Consider the following 18073-nt stretch of genomic DNA (forward strand, 5'->3'; position numbering starts at 1 on the left):
TAGGGCTTGTGTGTGCTTCCACAGTCTGTAAGTTCATGTGAGTATCAATCCTGTTGTGTCTGGAAAACACTGTTTCCTTAGGTCATCTAACACCATTGGCTCTGAACGTATTTCTTCCTCCTCTTTTGGATAGTTCCCTGAACCTTGACAGAGGGGTTTGATGAAGACATCTGTCTTAGGGTTTCCATTGCTGTGAACAGACACCAAGACCAAGGCAACTCTTATCAGGGATAACATTTAATTAGGGCTGCCTTACAGGTTAAGAGGTGCAGTCCATTATCAGCAAGGTGGGAAGCATGACAGCATGCAGGCAGACACTGTGCTAGAGAAGGAGCTGAGAGTTCTACATCTTGATCTGAAGGCAGGCAGGCAGGAGGAGACTGGCATCTACAAGTAGCAAGGAGCATTGAGCATAGGACCTTAAAGTCCACCCCCACAGTGACATACTTCTACCAACAAGGCCATACCTCCTAATAGTGCTATTTCTCATGGGGTAATCATATTCCAACCACCACAATATCCAATTAAGACTGAGTACTCCAAAGTCTCCTGCTCTGTGCATTGTCCAATTGTGAGGTCTTGTGCTGATTCCCATCTGTTGCAAGAAGTTTCTCTGATGTGGACACTTTGCCCCTTCTTAGAATTGGGAACAAAACACCCATGGAAGGAGTTACAGAGACACAGTAGTTTGGAGCTGTGACGAAAGGTGGACCATCTAGAGACTGCCATACCTGGAGATCCATCCCATGATCAGCCTCCAAATGCCAACACCATTGCATACACTAGCAAGATTTTGCTGAAAGGACCCTGATATAGGTGTTTCTTGTGAGACTGTGCCGGGGCCTAGCAAACACAGAAGTGGATGCTCACAGTTAGCTATTGGATGGATCACAGGGCCCCCAATGGAGGAGCTAGAGAAAGTACCCAAGGAGCTAAAGGGATCTGCAACCCTATAGGTGGAACAACAATATGAACTAACCAGTACCCCTTGGAGCTCGTGTCTCTAGCTGCATATGTAGCAGAAGATGGCCTAGTTGGCCATCAGTGGAAAGAGAGGCCCATTGGTTGTGCAAACTTTATCTGTCTCAGTACAGGGGAACGCCAGGGCCAAGAAGTGGGAGTGGGTGGGTGGGTGAGTGGGTGGGTGAGCGGGTGCAGGACTTTTGGGATAGCATTGGAAATGTAAATGAAGTAAATACCTAATAAGAAAACAAACAAACAAAAATTTTCTCTGACGAGGAATGAGCACAGCACTTGAACCTATGGTTATTACCTTTTTTTTTTTGTTTTTGGTTTTTTTTCAAGACAGGGTTTCTCTGTGTAGCCCTGGCTATCCTGGAACTCACTTCGTAGACCAGGCTGGCCTCGAACTCAGAAATCCACCTGCCTCTGCCTCCCGAGTGCTGGGATTAAAGATGTGCGCCACCACACCTGGCTGATTTTTTTTTTTTAAGATTTATTTATTTATTATATGTAAGTACACTGTAGCTGTCTTCAGACACACCAGAAGAGAGAGTCAGATCTCGTTACGGATGGTTGTGAGCCACCATGTGGTTGCTGGGATTTGAACTCAGGACCTTTGGAAGAGCAGTCGGGTGCTCTTACCCACTGAGCCATCTTACCAGCCCCTGGTTATTACCTTTTAATTAATTAATTTGTAGTTTAATTTATCCTTTTATTGAAAATAGATTTTTTTCTTTATACATATAGATTGTGGTTTCAGCTTCTCCTAGCTCTTTCAACCCCCCCCCCTTCTATTGATATCTACCCCACTTTTGTCTCTTACTAGAAAGCAGACAGGTTTCTGTGGGACAATAAGGAAATAAAATAGGATAAAACAAAAACTAACCCTGGAGTGGGACAAGACAAACAAGGAAACGAGCCCAAGGAAGGTACAAGAGACAGAGCCCCCTTGTTTGCATTCAGGAACCCCCATGTAACACTAAACTGAAAGCCCTAGTGTATCCACAGTGGGCCTGGTGCAGATGCATGCAGACCCTCATGCAGCCTCAGTCTCTGAGTTCACATCACCTTTGTTCACCTCGATTTGGAGGGTCTTGTGTTCTTCCCGTGTTCCACCCCTCCAGCTTTGCTCTCTTTCTGCCTCTTCTCCTGCTCTCGAGGGGAAGGATTTGATGGATGCATTGTTTTTAGGGGCTGAGTGATCCAAGATCTCTCATTCTTTGTACAGTATCTGCCTGTGGGCTTTCATGGGTTTTTTTCCAAATGCTGTAGTAGGAAACTTCTCTGATGATGGTTGAGCAAGCCATTGATCTATGAGTATAGGTAAATCTCTTTAGGAGTCATTTATTGCTATATTTTCCTTTTTTCTTATTTGTGTGTGTGTGTGTGTGTGTGTGTTTTAAGGCCAGTATTATTTGGTTTTACCCTAGATCCCTGAGCTATCTAGTCTCAGGTTCTTGGTCACTCAAGTAGTGTTGGCTATGGGTTCCAGATTTTGCAGTGGGCCTTAAGTCAAATCATTTATTTCCTAGTTGATTATGTCCACAAGCTTTGTGTCACCATTGCCGTAGCATATCTTGCAGGCAGGTCACCATAATAGATCAGAGGGTTTGCGTTTCAGTTGATGATAGTATTTCTCCCCTTGGGTTGCATGAAGAGTACCTTTCTTCATATACCACTTAGGTGTGGCAGGTGCCTATTCTGTGTAGACACCAGCTCAACATCTTCATGTTCAGTGAGCTATGTAAGTGTTGTCTTCGTCAATGAGGCCTTGCTGTCAATATGAAGAAAGTGACCTATAGTTTTGGCATCAGCCTGGTTTGTTTGAGTGGTGGGGGTGGGGTCTTATGGGACTTCTTTGGCTACCAACTCAATTAGATGTGTCTCATTCTCAATATTGGAATTTTCATTTGGTGACAAGAGATGGCTAGTTGGGGCTTTGACTCTCCCATTGTTTGACAGTTTTATTTAGATCTCCATCATATATGCATATATTTTAGGAAGATTTTACTGTGCTAGGTTTCTGTAATACTCCTCAAATGTCACTTAATTTTAGCTGTCCCCATATTCCCTCCCTCATCTCCTGGTCCCTCCCCTTCTTTACTCCGTCCTCCTATACCATTCTCCCTCTCCCTCCATCCTTCCATAACTATCTATTCTACTTCCCTTTCCTAGGAGATATATCTGTTCCCGCTCTGGAGTCCTTTACTGTATGCCTGCCCTCTGTGGCTCTATGGATTGTAGCTTGGTTATTATTAAATTAATAGCCAGCATCCACACTTGGTCTGGGTTACTTCACTTAGGGTAATAGGTCTTAGTTTCATCTGTTTACCTGTGAATTTTATGGCTTTTAAAAAATGACTGAATGTAAATTGTACCATTGTGTAATACCATATTTTCTTTATCCATTCATCTGATGTTTACACTTTCTGGCTGTATGGCTAGAACAGCACTGAAATGATTGAAAAAGCATCTCTGTGCTAGGATGAAACATTCTTTGGGTGAATGCCCAAGAATGCTATAGCTGCGTCTTGAGGTAGATCGATTTTCATTGATTTCTGTAGTGGCTGTACAAGTTTGCACTCCCATCAGCAATGGATGAGTGTTCCCCTTGTTCCACATTCTCACCAGCAAGAGCTGTCAATTGGTTTATTGATCTAAGCCATTCTGACTGCTGTAATGTGAAATATCGAAAGTAGTTTTGATTTGCATTTTCCATATGACTAAGGATGCTAAACATTTTTTTTAAGCGTTTTCAGCCATTTGAGTTTACTCTGAGAATTCTGTTTAGATCTGTACCCTATTTTTAAAATTGAGTTATTTGTTTTATTGATATCTAATTTTTTGGGTTCTCTATTTATTTTGGATATTAGCTCTCTGTTGCATGTGTAGTTGGTAAAAAACCTTTCCCCATTCTGTAAGCTGCTGCTTTGTTCATATGGCCATGTCTTTTTCTGTGCAGAAGGCTTTCAATTTTGTGAGGTTCCATTTATTGTTGATCTTACTGCCTGTGCTAACACTGTTGGCAGATAGTCTTCATGTGCCAATGAGTCCAAGGCTATTCCCACCATGTTGAAGTTTGTGATGCATTTGGAGTTGAGTTTTGTGCAGGGTGATAGGTATGGGTTTATTTGCATTCTTCTAAATGTAGCCAGCCAGTTTGACGGGCACCATTTGTTGAAGATACTATCTCTTTTCCAATGTGTATTTCTGGCGAGTGTGTGTGTGTGTGTGTGTTGTTTTTTTCTTTCTTTTTTCCACTCAAAGAATCAGGTGTTCTTACCTGTGTGGATTTTTTGCCTGGGTTGTCAGTTCAGTTCCCTTGATGAAAGGGTATCTGTCTTTGTGTCAGTACCATGCTGTTTTTAGTACTATAGCTCTGTAGTAAAACTTATAAATTAGGGATGGTGATAGTTCTTTTATCATTCAAGATTGTTTAAGCTATCCTGGGAGATTCACTTTGTTTTGTTTTTCTATGTTAAGCTGAAAATTGTCCTTTCAAGCTCCTTGAAGAAGTGTTGGAGTTTTGGTGGTGATCATATTGAGTCTGGAAATTTGCTTTTAATAGGATGGCCATTTTTACTATGTTAATCCTACTGATCCATGAGCATGGATGATCTTCCCATCTTCTGATATCTTCATTTTCTTACTTCCATGATTTGATGTTTTTAATTAGACTGGTCTTTGACTTGTGATATCCCATGACTTTTTCTATTTTTTGAAGCTTTTGTGAAAAGTGTTGATTCCCTGATTTCTTTCTCAAACTCTTTGCCATTTGTATATAGGAAGGCTACTGATTTTTGTGAGTTAATTTTGTATTCAGCTATTTTGCTAAAAGTGTTTGTTTAAATGGTGGATTACCTTTATTGATTTACATATGTTGAACTATCCTTGAGTGTCTGGGAAGACGACTTGATCGTGGTGGGTGATGTTTTTGTGTACTCTTGGATTTGATTTGCAGGTATTTTACAAGTTGACTAAAAAATAAAATGCTACAGAAATTAAGTATTAACTGTTAAAGTTTCTGTTAGCTTTTTAAATTAAATATGGTGTATTTGAGTGATGGGGAAACCATCTAACTTCTTGAATGTAAAGATAAATTAGAGACTGTTGCTATGCATTCATGTTAAGTTCATGGTGGGGTGATCAAGTTGTGAACTCCTGGACTATTTGCTGTGATGTTGGACTGGAAATACATGTTCCCTTTACCACATTCTAAGGTAGCAGTTGATCCCTACTTGTCATCTCATTAAGTCTGCATGTCACTTTATTGTAAGGAATACCTCATGGGCCTTCCATTAGAGCTGAGGGTGTTTATAGGCCATTTGGTTTTAGTGGGTGAAATAGTCTAACATCCTGTTATTAGGGGTTTCTGATTTATTTGAGAAGTCCTTTAAGCTAATCATAACACTCACCACTCTTTCAGTTTTAAGAGATTTTCTCTAGTGTCTAGCAGCTTGGCAGTATTTGAAAGAGAATATTGTTTTTGTTTTGTTATTGGACAGTGAGCATAATGGGTGGTGATATACCCTTTTCTTCCCAATAGTAAGCTGTGACTTTTAGTGGTTTCATAGAAATGTAATTTAGAATAAGTTTTTTAGTAGCCAAGAAAAAGTTGAGAAAGTTAGCTTAACAATTTTTTTTGTCATGGGATATTATTTAGTTGAGAAGAACAGGATTTGAAAGTGCTATGAAATACATGAACTTAAGTTAGCTTTCCTGTCACATTTTGATTTCACTTCAGAATATCTTGAGATTTTAAAATAGTTTCCCAGTAAGCTTGGGGTTATATATGTGTCATACAAATACAGCACGCACACTCACACACACACACACACACACACACACCTTAGAGTATAAATTAAGGTTGTTTGTGAATCATATGACATTATGTTATATTACTCTTGCTGTGTGTAGAAATATAATTTTGTGCTCATGATCACTTAGTTTATGAAACGAAACAATTATGTTGGTACTGTCAAGAAACCTGTTTAATATATTTCTTCTTGTTATTGATTTATTTTTATTTTATGTGTATGGATAACTGGTCTGCATCTATGTCTGTGTATCTCACACATGCCTGGTACCCAAGGAATCCAGAAAAAGGTCTTGGATTCCCTGGCACTGGAGGTGGAGATATTTGTGAGTCATCACGCAGGTGCTAGGAATCGAACCTGAGCCTTGAAGTACTCTTAGTATTACCAAGCCACACACCCACAGCGCATCTTCCTCAGTGCCAGTTGATATATATGTTTTGTATCTAATATATTTTGTTATCCATAAATATTGCAAGTACCATAATTATGACATGCAATAGTTTATTTAATGTTTCTATGCTCATAATCAAGCCTGGAGCTCTGGCACCTACTAGACAGATGGTGATAACAGAGCCTTACCTCCAGCCCCAGTATTTTCCTTCTGATTCTCATCTTACTCTTTTTGTGCCTGTGGCTAGTTATTATAGGTACGAGTGCTCCCTTCTGTGACTAACAAATGACGTCTCAGGGAGGTAATTCCCTTGGTAAAGTCTTATCCAGTTTGGAATTTGACTTTATTGAATATATGTCTAAGAAAATAAGATAATACAAACGAGGAAAAACAAAACTAAACAACAAAAAAGAAAGAAAAACTCCAAATGATTATCTTTTTCTCCAGTTTCTCTTAATTCTTTCCTATAATACTTCATTTCAATCTGTAGTTTTTCAGTATTTTTGTCATGATTATTTGTCTTCCATTTCATGCATGGAGATGCAACCCCTGTTCTGTTTGGAAGTTTACTTCTGAAGTAGTTTGCTGGCGTACAGAGAGTAAAAAACGAACCGTACAGGTGATTTAATGCTGTGGTCATGAAGGAGAACCCTCGGACTGGGACTTGAATCCGAGGGCGTTTTCAGTGATGATCTCATGGTCATCCACGGGCTCTTGCCTAAGCAGCAGCTGTTCTAACCACGAGGGCTGACTATTGAAAAACCCTCTTCTAGGTTGAGAGGCGTGTTCATTTCAGCTTCATCAAAGGTAAACTTAATTTCATTAAAAAGAGGATACTCTTGTTTCCTGAATACCTTGAGTCATTTATTGAGTCAGGGAAGGAGGCTTTTGTTCAGTGTAGTTGTGATTAATTTTTCTTTCTTGCTCAATATATAAAGGGGAAAAATAGGGATGAATTGGTTGGAAAGTCAGTGAGTAAAATTCTCAGAATTACAGAAAGCTGAAATAAAGGGAAAGAAGGGATGTGGTGGAGGTGTTGTTATTAAATAATAGATAGGTGAAGATTTTCCTGGCAGAGCAGGTTATTTGCACAGTTTCTAAGGTTGCAAATATGGCTGTTTAGTATCTTTCCATGAGTGAAGACTACACAGTTGTTATTTTTAAATTATTTTAGGTCTTCCTTAAGTGCTTGGTCCAATTTACAGTATCTGTAATTATTCAGTATTCAAAAGTAAGATTATATATTCACTGAAAGGAGGACAGCTAATTCTTAATAGGAATATTTTAAGTAGTATATAATGTGAAGTGACATTTAACCTGTACTCCCTTTCAAATTCACTAAATGGGCATGATTATTTTTGTGCTCTTTGTTTTTCTTTAATATCTCATTTCTTATTAGATATTTTATTTATCTACATTTCAGATGTTATCTCCTTTCCCAGTTTCCCCTCTGGAAATGCCCTATCCCCTTCTCCCTTTCCCTGCTTCTGTGAGAGTGCTGTCTCACCTACTCCCACCCCCACCCCCACCTCCACCCCCCACCCCCTGCCCTCTCATTCCCCTACACTGGGGCATTGAGCCTTCCAAGGACCAAGGGCCTCTCCTCCCATTGATGTTGGAGAAGGCCATCCTCTCCTACATGTGTGGCTGGAGCCATGGGAACTCTTTGATTGGTGGTTTAGTCCCTGGGATCTCTTCCAGGGGGAGGGCTCTGGTTGTTTGATATTGCTGATCTTCCTATGGGTTGCAAACCCCTTCAGCTCCTTCAGTCCTTTCTCTAACTCTTCTATTGGGGAACCGTGCTCAGTCAAATGGTTGGCTGGGAGCATCTGTCTCTGTATTTGTCAGGCGCTGTCAGAGCCTCTCAGGAGACAGCTATATCATGCTCCTGTCAGCAAGCACTTCTTGGCATCCACAATAGTGTCTGGGTTTGGTGTCTGTATTTGGGATAGATTCCCCAAATGAGGGAGTCTCTATCAAATGAGGGAGTCTCTAGATGGCCTTTCCTTCTGGCTCTGCTCTACTTTGTCTCCGTATTTCCTCCACCCCTGCTTCTAAGAAGGATTGAACCATCTACACTTTGGTCTTGCTTCTTCTTGAGCTTCATGTGGTCTGTGAATTGTATTTTGGGTATTTCGAGCTTTTGGGCTAATATCCACTTAATAGTGAGTGCATACCACGTGTGTTCTTTTGTGACTGGGTTGCTTCATTCAGGATATTTTCTAGTTTTATCCATTTGCCTAAGAATTTCATGAAGTCATTGTCTTTAATAGCTGAGTAGTATTCTATTGTCTCTATTGTGTAAATGTACCACATTTTCTGTATCCATTCCTCTGTTTAAGGACATCTGGGTTCTTTCCAACTTCTAGCTATTATAAATAAGGCTGCTGTGAATATAGTGGAGCATGTGTTCATATTACATGTTGGAGAATCTTTTGAGTATATGCCCAGGAGTGGTATTGCTGGGTCCTCAGGTAATACGATGTCCAATTTTCTGATTTCCACAGTGGTTGAACCAGCTTGCAATCCTTACCAACAATGGTGGAGTGTTCCTCTTTCTCCATATCATTTGCAGCATCTGTTGTCACCTGAGTTTTTGATCTTAGCCATTCTGACTGGTGTGAGGTGGAACCTCAGGGTTGTTTTGATTTGCATTTCCTGATGACTAAGGATGGTGACCATTTCTTTAGGTGCTTCTCAGCCATTCAGTATTCATCAGTTGAAGAAGCTTTGCAATTTTGTGAGGTTCATTTGTCTATTTTTGATCTTAATAGCATAAGCCATTGGTGTTCTGCTCAGGAACTTTTCCCTCTGCCTATGTGTTGGAGGCTCTTTCCCCACTTTCTCTTCTATTAGTTTAAGTGTATCTGGTTTTACGTGGAGGTCCTTGATCCACCTGAACTTGAGCTTTGTACAAGGAGGTAAGAATGGATCGATTTGTATTCTTCTACATGCTGACCTCCTGTTGAACCAGCACCATTTACTGTCTTTTTTCCACTGGATGGTTTTAGCTCCTTTGTAAAAGATCAAGTGATCATAGGTGTGTGGGTTCATTTCTGGGTCTTCAATTCTATTCCATTGATCTACCTGTCTGTCACTGTACCAATACTGTGCAGTTTTTATCACTATTGCTCTGTAGTACAGCTTGAGCTCAGGGATGGTGACTCCCCTAGAAGTACTTTTATTGTTGAGAATACTTTTCCACTATCCTGAGTTTTTGTTATTCCAAATGAATTTGTAAATTTCTCCTTCCAACTCAATGAGGAATTGATTTGGAGTTTTGATGGAGATTGCATTGAATCTGTAGATTGCTTTTGATAAGATGGCCCTTTTTACTATATTACTTCTGCCAATCCATGAGCATGGGAGATCTTTCCATCTTCTGAGATCTTCTTTGATTTCTTTCTTCAGAGTCTTGAAGTTCTTGTCATACAGATCTTTCACTTGCTGGGTTAGAGCTACACCAAGGTATTTTATATTATTTGTGACCATTGTGAAGGATGTTGTTTCTAATTTCTTTCTCAACCCATTTATCCTTTGAGTAGAGGAAGGCTACTGATTTTTTTTTGAGTTAATTTTATATCCAGCCACTATGCTGAAGTTGTTTATCAGGTTTAGGATTTCTCTGGTGAAATGTTTGGGGTCACTTAAGTACACTATTTTATCATCTGCAACCTTGTCTAGACCCTGAGTTTAGTGGGATTGCTATAGCTGTCCAGAAGCCATGGAGAAACTGGGTTATCAGAAAGGGGGGCTGGAAGTGAAAAAGGACTGGGTGCTAGAGAAGGGTAAAACCAAGACAAAGGTTCTGATCAAGGCTCGAAGTTTAATACTCAGCACTGTGTTTATATAGGGAGAGCCCACAGACCTATCCTTTGTTTCAGCTGGACTATGTTGTAAAGCTAGGTCTATTTTTCAAAGCTCATGTAGGAAACTGCAAATGCAGGAAGGTCTGATGACTCCACCTAGGAGTAAAACCCATTGTGGCAATCCCTCAAGGTTTGTTTATCCTGCTCAAATGGGGGAGGGGGTGTGTAAACATTTTTTTAAGTTTTTCTCCATTTAGTTTGATGTTGGCTACTGGTTAGCTGTATTTTGCTTTTACTATGTTTAGGTGTGGGCCTTAATTTCCTGATCTTTCCAAGACTTTTATCATGTAGTTGAATTTTGTCACATGCTTTCTCAGCATCTAATGAAATGATCATATGGCTTTTTTCCTTTGACTTTGTTTACATACTGGATTACATTGATGGATTTTCGTATATTGAACCATCCCTGCCTGCATCCCTGGGGAATGGTTTTTGTGTGGCTTAGGTATAAGTATAATTGTGGCTTCATAGAACGAATTAAATAGTGTTCCTTCTGTTTCTATTTTGTGGAATAGTTTAAAGAATATTGGTATTAGGCCTTCTTTGAAGATTTGACAGAATTCTGCTGTAAACCCATCTGGTCCTGGGCTTTCTTTTTTGGTTTGGAGACCTTTAATGACTGATTCTATTTTTTTAAGGGGTTATTAGACTGTTTAGATGGTTTATCTGATCCTGATTTAACTTTGGTACCTGTTGTATATCTAGAAAATTGTTCATTTCATCCACATTTTCCAGTTTTAGTGAGTATGGGCTTTTGTAGTAGGATCTGATGATTTTTTTGATTTCCTCCATTTCTGTTGTTGTGTCTCCCTTTTCATTTCTGATTTTCTCAATTTGAATACTGTGCCTTCTGGTTAGTCTGACTAAGGGTTTATCTATCTTGTCTCAAAGAACCAGCTCCTGGTTTGGTTGATTCTTTGTATAGTTCTTTCTGTTTCTACTTGGTTGATTTCAGCCCTGAGTTTGATTATTTCCTGCAGTCCTTTTGGGTGTGTTTGCTTCTTTTTGTTATAGAGCTTTTAGTCGTGCTGTCAAGCTGCTAGTTTATGTTCTCTCCAGTTTCTTTTTTGTGGCACGTAGAGCTATGAGTTTTCCTCTTAGCACTGCTTTCACTTTGTCCCTTGAGTTTGGGTATGTTATGCCTTCATCTGCATTAAATTCTCAAAAGCCTCTAATTTCTCTATTTTTTCCTTGACCAAGTTATCATTGAGTAGGGCTTGTTCAGCTTCCATGTGTTTGTGGGCTTTCTGTTGTTTTTGTTGTTATTGAAGACCAGACTTAGTCCATGGCGATCTGATCAGATACATGGGATTATTTCAATCTTCTTGTATCTGTTGAGGCCTGTTTTGTGATCAATTATATGGTCAGATGTGGAGAAGGTACCATGAGGTGCTGAGAAGAAGTTATATTCTTCTGTTTTAGGTGATATGTTCTATAGAGATCTGTTATATCCACTTGGCCCATAACTTGTGTCTCAGTTTAGTTTCTGTTTCCATGAAATGTCCATTGCTGAGAGTGGGCTGTTGAAGTCCCCCACTATTATTGTGTGAGGTGCAGTGTGTGCTTTTAACTTTAGTTACATTTCTTTTATGAATGTGGATGCCCTTGCATTTGGAACATAGATGTTCAGAATTTAGAGTTCATCTTGGTAGATTTTTTCTTTGATGAGTATAAAGTGTCCTTCCTTATCTTTTTTGATAACTTTTGGTTGAAAGTAGATTTTATTTGATATTAGAATGGCTACTACAGCCTTTTTCTTGGAGCATTTGCTTGGAAATTTTTTTTCTAGCATTTTCCTCTGAGTTAGTGCCTGTCTTTGTCACTGAGGTGTGTTTCCTGTATGCAGCAAAATGCTGGGTCTTGTTTATATATCCATTCTGTTAGTCTATGTCTTTTTATTGGGGAATCAAATCCATTGATGTTAAGAGATACTAAGGAAAAGTGATTGTTGCTTCCAGGTATTTTTGTTGCTAGAGGTGGCATTATGTTTGTGTAGGTATCTTCTTTTGGGTTTATTGAATACTTTCTTGCTTTTTCTAGTGTTTAGTTTTTCTCCCTGTGTTGGCGTTTTCCATCTATTATCCTTTGTAGGGCTGGATTTGTGAAGAGATGTTATGTTTTCATGGATATCTTGGTTTCTCCATTTATATTAATTTAGGGTTTTGCTGGGTATAGTAGCTTGGGCTGGCATTTGTGTTCTCTTACTGTCTGTCTGACATCAGGCTAGGATCTTCTCACTTTTAGAGTCTCCGTTGAGAAGTCTGGTATAATTCTGGTAGGTCTGCCTTTATATGTTACTTGACCCTTTCCCCTTACTGCTTTTAGTTTTCTTTCTTTGTTTTTTGCATTTGGCATTTTGAATACTATGTGACGGGATGAATTTCTTTTCTGGTCAAGTCTATTTGGTGTTCGTTAGGCTTCTTGTATGTTCATTGGCATCTCTTTAGGTTAGGGACGTTTTCTATAATTTTTGTTGAAGATATTTACTGACCATTTAAGTTGGGAATCTTCATTCTCTCCTATACCAGTATCCTTATGTTTGGTCTTCTCATTGTATTCTGAATTTCTTGGATGTTTTGGGTTAGAAGCTTTTTGCATTTTGCATTTTCTTTGACTGTTGTGTCAATGTTTTCTTTGGTATCTTTTCCACTAAGATTCTTCTCTCTTCTATCTTTTGCATTCTTTTGGTGATGCTTGCATCTATGACTCCTGATTTCTTTCCTAGGTTTTCTATCTTGAGTTTTCTCCATTTGTAATTTTTTTTAATTGGTTCTATTTCCATTTTTATATCCTGGGTGGTTTTCTTAAATTCCTTCATGTGTTTAGTTGTGTTTTCCTGTGATTTTTAAAGCAATTTTTGTGTTTCCTTTTTAAGAGCTTTTACTTGTTTACCTGTGTTCCCCTGTATTTCTTTAAGGGAGTTATTTATGTTCTTCTTAAAGTCCTCTATCATCATCAGGAGATGTGATTTTTAAATCACAATCTTGCTGTTCCCACATGCTGTGATATCATCCAGGACTTGCTATGGTGGGAAATCTGTGTTATGATGATGCCAAGTAGCCTTGGTTTCTGTTGCTTAGGTTCTTTGGCTTGCCTCTCACCATGTGGTGTTATTTGGTATTGCTGTCTCTGATTTTAGCTTGTTCTTCCTGTGTGCCTGTGAGCCTGTGAGCCTGTGAGCCTGTGATCTTAGGTATGTCATCACTCCTGAGGAGACCAGCTCTCCCCTGGGTGGGATTTGGGTCTGGAGGGCTACCCTGAGCGTCAGTGCGTAGATGGAGATTGCAAAGATCTTTATCGAGGCTGCTCCACTGTTCCTGTGCCTGGTGTTTTCCTGGCATGTCCCTCTTTGGACAGTTATTGGAGTGAATGTGATGATCTCACCTATGATCTTAGGAGTGAGAGCGCTCCTCAGAGACCAACTCTCTCCGGGTGGGGTTCGTGTGCAGAGGGTTGTGGGACATACTTAGCTCCGGGTACAGATGGAGACCCTTTTGTACTCTTTGTAAAGTAATTACTATAGGTCATTTACATTTTATCTCTGATACTTGGTCTGTGATGATGTGGTTTAAACAATAAAATCTAATGGATAATTACTTCAGAGAAGACATCTCCCTCTTCTCAGAGGGGATATTCAATATTCAGAAGTAAGGTTCATTTTTGTCCAGCTCTCTATTTACCTGTTAACTTAGCCCTTGAGTAGTGGATGCGGGAGAATCTGGAGCTCAAAGTTGTCTTGGCTATGTGTGTAGTTTGACGCTATCTTAGGCTAGCTCACCAGCAGTAAGAATGATTTGCTAAGATCTAAGTATAGGTACAGAGTAGTACAGTGCATGCTTGAGGTCCTGGCTTTATTCTGGCACTGGGGGCAGGGGGTAGGGAGGGACCCACAGTATCCTTGTCTGGTTTTTTGTTTTTTAAGTTGGACACTTATTTTAAAATTTTATTGCTTCGTTTTTCTTATTGTGTGTTTATCTGCACGTGTGTGCATGTGTCTATGCCTGATGCCAAGGTATGTGTGTAGAAATCAGAAGACAACGTTCTAAGTCCATTTTCTCCCTCTTATGTGCCCTATGCGGAAAGAATGTATGTTGTCAGGCTCGGAAGCAAATGCCTTAATTCACTGAGCCATCTCACTGTCCTGCCAGGTCTTTAGTTAGATAATTTAGTCATTTTATTCCTTGTTTTAAAAATTACTGGTTTTTGGTGCTAGAGAGATGATTCATCAGTTAAAAGCACTTGATCTTCTAGAAGATTCAGGTTCAATTCCTAGCACCCACATGGCAGCTTCACAGTCATCTGTAACTCCATGCCCAGGGGACCTGATGACCTCTGCTGGCTTCATTGGGCACTGGACACACATGATACACAGCTATGAATGCAGATAAAACACCCACACAGTAAAATAACAATAATAAGATAATTCTAAAAATTATTAGAGATGAATTTTGTATACAAGTATATTTTAATATATACACATCTATATTATACCCCACTTTTTACTCTCATATTATAAGTTATATAAAAAAAAAAGCAGGAATGCTTTTTAAGAAGCACTGTGCACTAAACAGTTTTCTCAGATTTTTAGCAATTTTCAGGCTTTTAAATAAAAAATACTTGTGACTGAAAACTATTGACATCATGATAATAAATGTTAGGGCATTATAAAAGGCAATAAGTGCTTTAAAAGAACTTGTTTGAAAAATGAACAATCGCTTAAAATTTTTTGTTAGATTTTATTTTCTTTATAAATTATAGGAATAATATACATACTTTTTATAATACATTTATATTTTTTAAATATTTGTATATTTTCATTATCTTTAAGCTTGGGAAGATAAAAATGTTTAGAATCATTTTCTTATGCTATACATCTGTAAGTGAGGTTTTAGTTTTGCCTTTTTTTCTTTAAAAAATAATGTACTTTAAGAATGTTGTTTTAAAAGGCTATTTCTTTTCTTTTTAGCCTTTGGAATTGCTTTGGCACTCATTGGATGAATGGTTAGTTTTAATAGCCACAGAATTAATGAAAAACAAAGAGGATTCAACAGATATTACTTCTATCTTGCTGAAACAAAAAGGCCAGGATCAAGAGGCCCCTTCTCTTTCTGCATTTGAGCCACCAGGCCCTGGGAGCTATGAAAGCCTGCCCCCTGGTCCAGGGGACTCCAAGCCAGAGGTGCTTGCAGGGGAGCAGGAAGCCAGTGCCGACTGTCAAGACGTCATCTCTGTGACAGCCAACCGGCTGAGTGCTGTCATTCAAGCCTTCTACATGTGCTGTTCCTGTCAGATGCCTCCAGGGTAAGATAGTCCCACTTAGTCTGATTTGTCTTTGGTGAGTGAAGAAAAGCTTCAATTTGTAATTTCAGGAAAGACAAATATAATTTTTTTAAAAGTTTTTCTAAAAGGTCCTATTCACATTTGTCTTAGGATACTCATTGTACTAATAAAAATCTGGTAAAAATATTTACATTTTGTAAAAGTATATATATTTATTTTTATGTAAATTGGTGAATGCTACTTCATAAAGAACTGCATTAAATTTTACAATTTTAATAGTCACTTGTTTATATATCATTTGTTAATAACAAGTTACATGTAATATTTCATTGTACAGACTCCTAAGTTGATAAGAAGGATGTATATGTAAGTTCTTCCTTCCTGTCTAGAAGCCAGTTCTACTTAATTTACTGGATTTGCATACTATATCTCCAACTTTGTATATTCTGATTGCTTTTTCCCTCCCCCTCAGAATGACTTCACCTCGTTTCATTGAGTTTGTCTGCAAGCATGATGAAGTATTGAAATGCTTTGTGAATAGGTAAGGCTTTATGGGTAAGGGATATGGTAAGGCTTGGACTATCTTGGCAGCCTTTTTTCTATTTATACATTTTCACTTAAACAGATAAAACTAATTCTGTACTATTCAAAATAGTAATTTGTCATTAACAAAAGTATAGCAGGTAGAGATTAATATGTTTTTCTTGTACTTCAGCATTATGTATCTGAATTTGCATTTTACTCAGTGATAATTATTGTTTGTTTTATTTTTCTATTAGAAACCCCAAAATTATATTTGACCATTTTCACTTTCTTCTTGAATGTCCTGAATTGATGTCAAGATTCATGCATATCATAAAAGCACAGGTATAGACTTTATTCATCTTTACTGTTAATACAGGGAAATGAAATATTTTTTAAATTATTTAATTTTTTGTAATTTTTAAAAATTTAAAATTTTGTCATTTAGAAAATACTATTTTATTATGTTTGTGGGCATGGGTATTTTGTCGTGTACCATGTGCATGGCTGGTGTCTCTATAGTCCAGAAGAGGCATCAGATCCCCTAAACTGGAGCTATAGACTGCCACGTTGGTGCTGGGAACCCTGCTCCTCTTAACCTCTGAGCCATTTCTCCAGACCTTCGAAATGAATTTTTAGATTTTGAGTTTTGTTTGGTAATTTTACTTTAAAATTACTGCATTAAAGATGTAACTCCATGGTAGTTTAGTATGAGAAGTGAATTGTCTTCTTCGAGGAATGTGTATTGAGTACCTACTGTATACAAAGGCATGTACAGAGCTAACAGAATACATTGCCACACTTTTAAATTAGTTTAATTAGTTTTGTAAGATCTTTGAGGAAAGGATTTTCTCCCCAAATATACTTAGGAAATAACACCTATGCCATTTAGAAATTTATAAAACACATCAGCAATATGTTAAAGGACTCTTAAATCCTTTTGCAAAAGTAGCGATTTAACATGACAGTTCTCCAAAGTGTGCTTGATTTGGCAGCCTTTTTTCTACTAGGTGTTGTCTGTGTTTCATGAAATATGTGAAGTACTTTCATTAAGATCACTTTTTTGCAAATGTTTACTGAAAAGTTAGCACATGAATGATTGTGATTTAAATACTGATAGCATTTTACTGTCGTTTTTTGGGGTAGCCATTTAAAGATCGATGTGAGTGGTTCTATGAACATCTGCACTCAGGACAGCCGGACTCAGACATGGTCCACAGACCAGTGAGTGAGAACGATATCCTCCTGGTTCACAGAGGTACGTGTGTGTCACAGAGACACTGATAGGTGGATAAGCCGCAAAGTGTTGTTGTTTTAAGTCATACTATATTACAATTAACCAGTACTACATATTTAGATTCTATTTTTAGGAGTAGCTGTGAAATTGTATCAAAAGCAAACTGTGCAAAGCTAAAGCAGGGGATTGCTGTACGATTTCATGGAGAAGAAGGCATGGTGGGTATAAACTATAACTCACTTTAAAAGTTGAATGCTTACCTGAGAGTATCACTTAAATTTTGTTATTATTTAAAATAAAAAGACTAAATATCGTTTATTTCTATTGTTGCTAAATTTGGTTTTCTTCAATTCAGGGTCAAGGCGTTGTGCGTGAATGGTTTGATATTCTGTCTAATGAGATCGTCAACCCTGACTATGCACTGTTCACCCAGTCAGCAGACGGTGAGTGTGTCGGCTGGAGCTTGTCTGTGGCTGTCAGAGTCCTCAAACTGTAGCAGAGAATTTGATCTTTGTTTCTTTGAATAGCCCTGATGTCTAGGTGGGTGTTCCCTTGTCACAGGAGAAAACTGAAGTCAGAGTGTGGTACTCATTCACATAGCTTTCTTCTGATCATTCGGTTTTCAAATGCTTGTCTCAGGGCCTCAAAAGTTCTCTTGAGAACCTTAATATCTATTCACTTTCAGGATTGTTTGTTTCTGTCTTTGACTGCCCTCCTGTACTATTATTTTTCTTTAACATTTTCTTTTATAAAATGGTAGTAGATGGACTTTAAATACATCTTTATTTGGAAACAGAATTTTGCTAACCCTATTTGCATTTCTGTTGTAAAATCATGAAAATCAAAGTCTATCATGAAAATCAAAGTCTATCAATTGTGATGTCCTTCTTACTGGCTTTATTTTTAGTCCTTTTAGGAGATCAGACTCGGGGAACTGAGAAGCTTGTACATAGCCCTGAAAGCTGATGGACCCTTGTGGAAATGGTTCTTACAG

General features: G+C 38.4%; 1 protein-coding gene across 13 annotated transcripts in view; it reads left to right on the top strand.

Moving 5' to 3' along the window:
- Positions 1 to 18073, top strand: part of Hace1 (HECT domain and ankyrin repeat containing, E3 ubiquitin protein ligase 1) — a 134532-nt gene that overhangs the window by 77526 nt on the left and 38933 nt on the right. For 9 of the 13 annotated variants that reach the window (XM_006512634.4, XM_006512637.4, XM_006512638.4 and 6 more), the window contains 6 exons: positions 15007 to 15341; positions 15793 to 15861; positions 16100 to 16187; positions 16989 to 17100; positions 17200 to 17297; positions 17435 to 17522. In XM_006512634.4, the coding sequence (XP_006512697.1) occupies positions 15007 to 15341; positions 15793 to 15861; positions 16100 to 16187; positions 16989 to 17100; positions 17200 to 17297; positions 17435 to 17522 (790 nt within the window). The remainder of the gene's footprint in view (positions 1 to 15006; positions 15342 to 15792; positions 15862 to 16099; positions 16188 to 16988; positions 17101 to 17199; positions 17298 to 17434; positions 17523 to 18073) is intronic. The other 4 variants (XR_380058.4, XR_380059.3, XR_003948642.1 and 1 more) reach the window with 1 other exon arrangement.

The sequence above is a fragment of the Mus musculus genome, chromosome 10, assembly GCF_000001635.26.
Source record: "Mus musculus strain C57BL/6J chromosome 10, GRCm38.p6 C57BL/6J".
NCBI classification, from domain to species: domain Eukaryota; kingdom Metazoa; phylum Chordata; class Mammalia; order Rodentia; family Muridae; genus Mus; species Mus musculus.